Raw genomic sequence first — 9,076 nt, 5'->3', positions numbered from 1 at the left:
ATAAGCTCCCAATGCCACTCTGATTCCCTCTCTCGTTTGCGAAGCTTTTATTTCATTTTTCCCAACTGTCCTTACTTCTTCTCCTCACGTTTTCAACTGCTCTGCCGAGAGATTTTACGTGCCGAGAGAAATGACGCAATAAAAATTCATGATGGATGAAAAATCAATGCCCTGTGAGAACATTGTCGGTTATACCCTGCTCGCTCCGTTGCGACTTTCACGATTTACGAGTCATTGCTGCCGGTGTTCAAATTCGTAAAGTAGTTTATACCTGTGTGCGCTGTCGAAAAGTTCAATAAATTCAACCGAAACTTACTGTCTCTTTCAATACTCTTATAGCTATTTTCTCTCAAGTAAATTGACTTTCTTGATAAATTATCCAGGCTCAATGTTATTTACGTTTATTGTCCGTTTTATGTACGGACGAAAGTAAGAGTACCAATAAAAAATTTAAACTCGATATAAGAGCACTATTCAAGTTTATTTCTATTATTTATTATTTCATTACTCAATGAAGTTAGAAAAGTGCGGACGACATTATTAAATTTTATTCCTATAAACAGAAAATTAATAAAAAGGATCACATTAGACCTCGAACTGCATAAATTCAAACGAAATAAATACCCTATGAATAAACGAGTAGACCTTCTTATTTAATTTATTGAAGTATATGACTTGAATTAGTATTATTAGACTGCATTTTTCATCCAATTCCTTCAAATAAATCCTAAATATATTTATATCTTAAAACAATCCTCGTTAATGATTACAGATGAATGGCAGCACCTATAGGGGCGAGAGTCATCAAAGTTACGGTGGGGTTGGTCGAAACTTAGCGGTCGGCCTTATGAATCTTGGAATAAGTGATACGAAACTTTTGAGTGTGATCGGCAATGATGAGTATGGACAAGCCGTAATCGATAGTCTCGGAAACGCTGCATCAACTATTCGTACTTTGTCTGATATGGGTACCGCTCGGTTAGTATTGTTACAACTTATTTTTTTCACCGCGAACAATTCATAAAAATCTTAATAATGCTGAATTGGATAAATTTAATTTTTCATTTAAACAATAAATTTCAGGTACACGGCTATCGTTGATACAAACGGAAATTGTTGCTTTGGAATTGGTGAAATGGATGCATTTTTTAAAATTGATAAACAATACCTCCAAAGCCATGAAGACACTTTGAAGCAATCATCACTCATAGTAATGGACGGAAATGCACCCTTGGATGCCATGGCTTACGTTATCAATGTATCAATACAACATAGGATACCGAGTAAGTAACGTACAAGCATATTTTCTTCTCATATTTTTAATTTCTTTCCACAGTTAAAATACTTTTTCTTATAAAATCAGCGGAATTTCCTGACATGTATAGTAAATAATAATCATAGTTTTAAGGACGTTACCCTGAATCATCATACTTTGTCGATATAAAGTTAAATTTTCATAAAATAAAAAACATTATGACGACGTATGCTTGCTTGAAAATAAACTCAATGCTGCTTGCTTTATTAATTAAAAAATGCTATAATATGAAAAGTCATATTGTATCATAAAAGTACTGAATTAGAATAAACATAATCTCTCCGCGAGTCGCTTCTAAATAATATTTGTATCAAAGTTATTATAAGATATGCTCAAATTTTGTAGTATTATTCCATTAATGTTTTTTCTATTAATGTACCCAAACTTATTCATGTGTGTTATTTTTATCATAGTTTTTCTTCGTGTTATCAAGCCTTAAAAGCGCATATTAAATATAGCATTTTCAACTTCGAATTTCTGAGTATTTTGTATTATAACAAGTCAAAAAAATTACTGTAAAATGAAAACATTGAAAACTTTGATATTCCTAGTTTTCATTTAATAAAAGAGGGTAACGTCCTTAAGCTCATTGCGCTAATACTACTCGATAAAATACGTACGTTCCAACATGCTTCAAACAAGTCTCTTGCTATGGAGCTTATACAATAGCGTGGTTAACTTAACAAATTAAATATTTCAAAATTTATCGTTGCAATAATTTGTATAAAGTAGTCTGATTTTCTCATAGGCAGTCATTTTTCACTTTGTATTATTGAAAAGAAATAATACAGAAATCAAATATATTAAACATGCACATTTTGGACAAGCATTGTGTTATTTATATTTTACAACATTGTAAAGGCACTTAAAATATTAATCAATACACGCATGGTAAAAATACTACCTATGAGTTGCTTATTTATAAAATATAAAAGACATTTCGTCTTGAAACCACAAATGTATGTCCATAAAATTCTTAGTCTTTTATCACATAAGATATAAAATCGTGAATGTATGAAATTGAGTTATAATGGACAGATTACAATATTTTAAATATATAAAATTATATCTCAAGTCTTAATATATATTAGTGAAAATTCCATTGTTTAAATTTTCAACCCTACTTGTGTATTAAACAAAGGACACATATTTTAATCTAATAAATTCTTAGTATGAAAATGGACGGAACAAGTAATACTTGTACTTGATTATGTTGACTTTGTAAGACAACATACCTTATTACTACTCTTATAGTAAAAAGATTCATCAGAACTTCTTAGTCAATTTATCTTAAATGTAATTTGCTCGCTGTAACCCATGGTGAGTTTGAGGATTTGGCTGCATTTGCATAACCAAATTCCGAGATTCTCTACGTCTTCTGTAATTTGATCGAGCATCCAAATACAGGAAGAAAGCGCCAACTCCATGAAACATGAAAGATATTACACATAATCCATATGACCATGACAGGTGATTAAAGTTTGGATACATCATCCAATCTCTCCTCCAACATTGACCTCCAAAAATAGAAACCGCAAGAAATAGTAATGCACCTAGAAAATAAATAAAAATTTCTCAACACTCTAAGATTAAGATTTTTAAAGCTTGCAATTCTATGCTAAAAGACTTACCAGTAATACCATTACAAACACAAACAATACTTGATAGAAGCCATTCATTTTCCAAGACAAATTTTAAAGGGAATCTGATCAAAATTAATACTAGAACTATTTGACCAGCAAATGATAATAAGAAGCTAAGTGTGACAAATGTCTGGACAACCATGAGCCATCCTGGCAGTAGCCACTCTCGAATAACATAATATTCCTCAGAAAATATGTGATGGCAGCCATTAAATAATTTATCAAACTGATAATATGGATAACGGAAATTTTCAAAGCAATATTCCCATAAACCCATGTTTTTAAAAGTACTGAATGTTTCTACATATGATTGTATCCAGTAAGGACTGCAAGCAAAAATTACATGAATAGAGTGTTCAATTGCTCATATATCGAAACTTTAACATGATTGAACATACCTTGAAAATGCCATGAGCAAGAGCACACCTCCTGCATAAGTAATAATTCCTCCAAAGACAACAGCATCTAAGTTTAATTGTTGTTATTAGTAGTTCAGGTTAAGTTTCAATGACTTTATAAAGTAACTAGATGCTTTTATACTTACTGGATGCTCTTGGGTAATCACCGTTTTGACCCATTTTTTTTAATATTTGTATTTAATTCTTATCAATCCGTACTAAAGTACGGATTTTAAATTAAACTATTTTTTACGGTTGTTTATGCCTTATATTTGAGAGTAGTCATCAAACAAACTCCTCAGCCACGCCTCATCTCATGCCATGCATTCAGCGTTCAACTTAGTCAGTCTGTTCTGTTCTGTTCAGTGTGTCAGTCCACTTTTCACATTCATGGTTTGTTTTGACTAACAGACGAAAGAGGGCGACTACTGTCTGAATTAATTGATAATTTTTACGCATATCTAGATTAATTACTCTCCTCGACTTTCAAAAACTATTCGTTTATATTAACAAATTATTGTTAATGATAACCACCATAATAGTAATATGATTAGACGTTACAATTTTGAAATAATTGGTTTGAAATAATTATTTGATAATCAGAAGAAAGCTTTATTCATAAAAAAGTTTATACAACAATATTAAAATAATACTTACAAGCAATAAATCATTGATTACTTAAATATAATATAAACATTTTGTACTAATAACCATGGACGGATAATTAGAGTTTATGATTAAATCTACAGTTGTATATTTAAAATATACACTGTTTTGAAAAGTTTGCTTTAAAAGCTCGTCATTCTTTTCATTATATCTTATCTTAATAATACTCTTAATTATTACGCAAAGTGGACGGATTGGTGAAATAGTTATCATAGTTGACAAAGTCTTACAATTTTTTTGTATATGGTAATTTTATGAATGACCTATTAAGTAGGCAATGGTAATAGGCAGCAATCTAGTTTTTTAGGCACGTGCTTCAAGCGAAAATTTCGTTTGAGATTCTTTGAAATCTTTCCGTTTTTCCTTTTGAATATTTGCTTCAATAAAGAATAGTGCACTAGCTATTAAGCCTATGATACTTCCAATGACAGATATTATAAAAGAATACCCAAAAAAGTTATTAGAATGGCCAGGCATCCAACCATCTGTATTACCAAATAATGCAAATACAATAACAGCAATACACCCACAAATACTTCCAAATAATAAAAGAGATCCAATTGCTGTAATCAAGTTGATGTAATTCTTATGCTCTTGATCCCAACATGTTGAGTAGAGTACAATCAGGCCTAAACTTATGAGGAATGACAAAAAGCAGAGAGTGAAGAAAAATTGTGTGGTCACCATAAAAGCTGAAAAATAATAAACAGGAAATTTAAGTCAAATATTGCAGCCTGTTGGAACAAAAGCTCTTTTATGACAGTTGTATTGGATGTTTCTCTATTCTCACTTTCAAGCATTCAAAAAAACCCTGTAATGTTTATTTTTTAGATCTGGAAACTTTACTTTGAATGACTTAAAAATGACTTAATCAAACAAATGTAACAATGCTTTAGAAAATAGTTATGCAATGATTTTACACATACAAGGTACAATTATTAAAATGATTAAAACTGTGCGACAAGATATTTTGTCATGAAAATCGGTAAAATTTTAAGAATATTTGGAAACTAAAAATGTCAGTATGAATGCTAGTAAACAATGCAACCGGGATACGTGAATGTGAGACTGCAAGTGCAGTGAAAATCGTAATATGAATAAAAAATAAAGCAAAATACTTACGTGGTAGAAGGTAGCCTCGTATTTCAGAGTATCCAGTGGTGAATGGATCGTAAACCCATCTGCAGCCGACGAAGAAGCGCCTGGGCGCATCAGCTTCAGCTGGATTCGGTAGAGATCTAAAGCAGTGCCTCCAAAGGCCAAGTTGGTCCATTTTTGCATTAACGATGCGAGGATCGCTGGTGAGCCAGCTGGCAGTACTAAAACCTACGATAATACAGATAAAGCCGACCATGAAGGTGCCGATGCCGACGTTTCCGGATAAGCTTCTGCTCTTCATCTTGCTGAGTGGATGGCGTCACTGACGCTACTCTGATTGTTATCAATTTTTCAATCAATAACTCTTGTCGTTCAAACACTTGCGCACTTGTGGACAAGTGTTACTGTAAAGCACGTCAGGCTACGAGTGTCAAATGCTAGACGAACTCATCGACCGCGCATCTAAGAAAAAGATCCCACGTGAACCACACCCAAGAGCTCGCTCGCTTGGCTCGGCCTCCGTTGCATACTCACTGCCTGGCTCGCCTCGCCTCGCGCCTGCCTCGCTCTCTCCCGCGCTACGCGCGATTCACGATTCAGGCCCCTTTGATTCTCATGTTGCGAGCGCTTCACGGGCGTTGTTACTCAATTCCTAACCTAATCCTTTGCCACTGCTACTAGAGGCACACGTACGATTATGCTGTACGTCCAATCACTCACTTCATCTGTTTCATTAAGTTGTGAGGCTAATATGCTTAAACAATGACACCTTTCTTGAAATTCGTCCACCGTGAATGGAGACAGTAATTGTAAAAAAATCTAATATTTTGAATTTTCAAAAGCTTGAACTTCATTATAACAATCTTCAAACTGTAATCTCGGTGGAAAGACAGCTTTAAGTGCTCACTTATCCACACATACAGCATGTCGTGGCGAGTGCACACCTTACGAATACGTTTGTGCTACATTCGTTTGTATACGTATGCATATCTTGAAAACATACAACTACCATTGTACTACGTCAATGACGCGCTCTGAGATCTAGATTACTACTTATTCAACTCGCGTACATGCATGCTGAGATATTCCACTTTCGATTTTTGATGCCGCAACCACTTACGCATGTACTGTATTTTGACTATTCATAACGCACTTACGTTCCACAGTCAATTTACATTCTTTTACATCTTCTTTACATATATATACATGTCAATGCTGTACAATTGTACTAAGTGCTTTATTTTCAATCATATTTATTTACCATATAAAAATGTACGGCTTAAATATGCGTAATATCACAAATATTTAATAATTTTAATAGAAATAATCATTTACTTAGAAAGCCCCCATGAGACGTCGGACAACAGATGTTGAGGAGTAAAAACTAATTGTATGTTTATCAGGGTGTTCCGTTATTGCGCAGGATGTGAACAATGATAAAACACATAAGTCTATATTACCATTATTGGTACTGTAATAAATCATTTAAGTACTTTTTCGCCGTGGTACACATCTGACAATAACCCATGTCCGCTTATATGCATAGGAATTATAGGTCGATAAAAATATCAAAAATAAAATGTCAATTGTAAAAATCAAATTGGTAATTATATTGATGCACAGTTACAGTATTACGAAACATCTCAAGATTCCATCTATTAACGGAAGTTTTGATACAAAGACAAAAAACAAAAAGGTGTAACGATGAGAATTTACCGATCGCTTTACATGTCGTCAAAGTAAAAAGAACACAAAAAAACAGCCCGGGAGAAATAGAAAAAGAGAGCGTGAGTTTGCTCTTCGTGCTTCACGTTTGAAGGTCGCCGCTACCGAGAGGTGATTCAATGTTTTGACCATGATTTTTTCTATACATCGCCTTCCAACTGTAGCGTGTGAAAGCGACAGCATGTATAATTGCTCTCAATTTGTTGTGCAGAAATATATCAAATTGTAATCTTTATATTTCTGTTTAATTACGCGTCGCGAGTCACATTACTACTGCATGTTTATTTTTTACTGAAGCAATGCTGAGGCTTTCAAAATAAACCAGTCTTTTTTAAAGCATTTAATAACGATTTTATTAAAATGGTTGAACTTTCATATAAATTCATTTTTTTTAATTTCAAAGGCACTTAATTCATAATCTTGATGAATTCATCTCTTGATGATTCATGTACATGTATATTTACAATTGTTCGCAGTCACTTTTCTAATACTAGCTTAGACTATAATATTTTGGACGGATTATTTTTCATTAAAAGTCACTTTGCATGAATAACACAAGTAAATTAATAAGCTATTACATGCAAATAATCTCACAGTTGATCTTGATTGGTCTTAATTGTAATTAATAAAGTGTTTCAAAATGGACATACAATTGTTAACTTGTATTAGTTGATAATGATATGATTAAACTCTAGATTCTTTACAATTTTTAAAAATATATTATTTAAAATTTTAATAAACCTTTGAAAATTCATGAATAATACTTTGTGTGAACAAACTACATTTTTATAGAATAGATCTGAATCTTATTTATATGAGATTGCTGTATCTAACAAATTCGCTTTCTTTGTTGTAGCTGTATACAATTAAAATTTTCCATTGCTATGTCAATTATTACAAGTTATATTGTTTGTTATATTTGTACGTTTAAACATGGAATCGTTGTTTAGCTGTAAAAATAAATTATAATATAAAATGTCTAAATTTCAGAATGAGCTTTCTGTTCATCATACAATATTCGTTCAATCTTCTTTCTAAATCTACGGGCTTCCACTAGGAATAAGGTTCCAGAAGCTAGTAATGTAAAACTTCCCACTACAGCTAAAGCAAATGACCAACTTAAGTCGTTGTGCTCCCAATTAGGCATCCAGTCTCTGCTATCTCCTTTAACACCAAATATTATCACTGCAATAATTCCACAAACAGCTGCCAAAGTGAGATTGGCACCAGTTGCCCATAATAACAACTGATACTTATCGTGATGACGAGAGCAACAAGTGTACAATGCTGTTAAAAAGCTACCAATAAGAAGTAGTGTAAAACATAAAGTAAAGAAAAACTGCGTAGCCACAAAGAAATCGGGTAATAAGATATCATGAATGATATAGTATTCTTCTTCAAAAACCCACCAACAACCATAGAATCTTGTGTCATACAAGTGACGAATATCTTGAAAACCATTGAAGCACACTTGCCACAATCCTGAAAATAAAATATTCAATTAAAAATTTCCTCTTAAAAATGTGACATTCTTATGCATAGATGAGCTGTGAAATGGCTTATTATCCATATTATAACCTATAGTTTAATAGATTGAACTACAATTTTTATGCTCTAAATCTTTATGATACGAATATGACTTGTTCCACAATATTAGATCAACAAAATATCTTTCATAATTAGATATTTAATGCTTGATTTTACAATAAAGTATACATTTATCAATATATTAATTTTTATAGTATATTAAAATTATTTTTGAGTAAATAAACAAAAAGTAATTAATGGCACATCTTCAAATAAAGAAACTTATACATACCAATTTTCAAGAATTTAGGCGTCTCCAATTTACCATCAGTCTCAAGCCAGTTGGGTGTGGTAAATGCAATCACCACAAATAAAGCAGCTATAGCCGCTAATATAACGGCAGTTTTCCCCGTGAGTGATTTCCCCATAACGTAATTGTATTAACACTTTCTTAGGAATTGTTAAAATTAGAATAAATTATCTTTTTGGACACAAAAGACAACAATACCTATAAAATAATAACAAATACTGATACTGATACACCCAACTGTGTAAACTTTAACGGAAATCACTAACTATAGAACTATAGTATAGAGGAGAGATGGTGTATCTGTATGGTGTAAATTTTCGTATGCTGAGGAATGAGGATTCAGTCGAAAGGAATGATGCTATAATAGGTGGAGATACAAATGCATATAGCGCGA

General features: G+C 32.4%; 4 protein-coding genes across 5 annotated transcripts in view; 1 reads left to right on the top strand and 3 right to left on the bottom strand.

Annotated features, from left to right (window-relative positions):
* The window catches only part of LOC131668322 (uncharacterized), a 38,644-nt gene that overhangs the window by 28,634 nt on the left and 934 nt on the right, over positions 1-9,076 (top strand). The window contains exons 6-7 of the mRNA XM_058942392.1: positions 773-978; positions 1,084-1,283. Of these exons, the coding sequence (XP_058798375.1) occupies positions 773-978; positions 1,084-1,283 (406 nt within the window). The remainder of the gene's footprint in view (positions 1-772; positions 979-1,083; positions 1,284-9,076) is intronic.
* Positions 1,313-3,682, bottom strand: LOC131668325 (uncharacterized). The gene is made up of 4 exons (XM_058942399.1): positions 3,503-3,682; positions 3,357-3,423; positions 2,947-3,284; positions 1,313-2,868 (listed from the first exon to the last, which is right to left on the bottom strand). Exons 1-4 carry the CDS (start codon positions 3,534-3,536, stop codon positions 2,606-2,608), a joined length of 702 nt encoding a protein of 233 aa, XP_058798382.1. The 5' UTR covers positions 3,537-3,682; the 3' UTR covers positions 1,313-2,605.
* On the bottom strand, positions 3,961-6,198 carry LOC131668326 (uncharacterized). Of its 2 annotated transcripts, XM_058942401.1 has the most exons (3): positions 5,655-6,198; positions 5,145-5,582; positions 3,961-4,714 (listed from the first exon to the last, which is right to left on the bottom strand). In XM_058942401.1, the coding sequence occupies exons 2-3, from the start codon at positions 5,419-5,421 to the stop codon at positions 4,326-4,328; spliced, it is 666 nt and encodes a 221-aa protein (XP_058798384.1). In that variant the 5' UTR covers positions 5,422-5,582; positions 5,655-6,198; the 3' UTR covers positions 3,961-4,325. The 2 variants fall into 2 exon arrangements, with proteins under 2 accessions (XP_058798384.1, XP_058798383.1); XM_058942400.1 differs by having other exon boundaries at positions 5,145-6,198.
* On the bottom strand, positions 7,105-8,966 carry LOC131668327 (uncharacterized). Its single transcript, XM_058942402.1, has 2 exons — positions 8,665-8,966; positions 7,105-8,327 (listed from the first exon to the last, which is right to left on the bottom strand). Exons 1-2 carry the CDS (start codon positions 8,798-8,800, stop codon positions 7,825-7,827), a joined length of 639 nt encoding a protein of 212 aa, XP_058798385.1. The 5' UTR covers positions 8,801-8,966; the 3' UTR covers positions 7,105-7,824.

This window comes from Phymastichus coffea, unplaced genomic scaffold, assembly GCF_024137745.1.
Source record: "Phymastichus coffea isolate CEN01 unplaced genomic scaffold, Cenicafe_Pcof_1.1 PCOF00076, whole genome shotgun sequence".
Taxonomy (NCBI): Eukaryota; Metazoa; Arthropoda; class Insecta; order Hymenoptera; family Eulophidae; genus Phymastichus; species Phymastichus coffea.
This window is presented reverse-complemented; position numbering and strand designations above follow the sequence as displayed.

Excerpts from the sequence above, each read along its gene's own strand:
- LOC131668325 (XM_058942399.1), bottom strand. The coding sequence starts at position 3,536 with ATGGGTCAAAACGGTGATTACCCAAGAGCATCCA. Across the intron at positions 3,424-3,502 it reads TGATTACCCAAGAGCATCCA|ATGCTGTTGTCTTTGGAGGA; the intron begins GTAAGTATAAAA and ends AATTAAACTTAG. Across the intron at positions 3,285-3,356 it reads TTGCTCATGGCATTTTCAAG|TCCTTACTGGATACAATCAT; the intron begins GTATGTTCAATC and ends TTTTGCTTGCAG.
- LOC131668326 (XM_058942400.1), bottom strand. The coding sequence starts at position 5,421 with ATGAAGAGCAGAAGCTTATCCGGAAACGTCGGCATCGGCACCTTCATG. Across the intron at positions 4,715-5,144 it reads ACGAGGCTACCTTCTACCAC|CTTTTATGGTGACCACACAA; the intron begins GTAAGTATTTTG and ends ATTATTTTTCAG.
- LOC131668327 (XM_058942402.1), bottom strand. The coding sequence starts at position 8,800 with ATGGGGAAATCACTCACGGGGAAAACTGCCGTTATATTAGCGGCTATA. Across the intron at positions 8,328-8,664 it reads GCCTAAATTCTTGAAAATTG|GATTGTGGCAAGTGTGCTTC; the intron begins GTATGTATAAGT and ends TTTTATTTTCAG.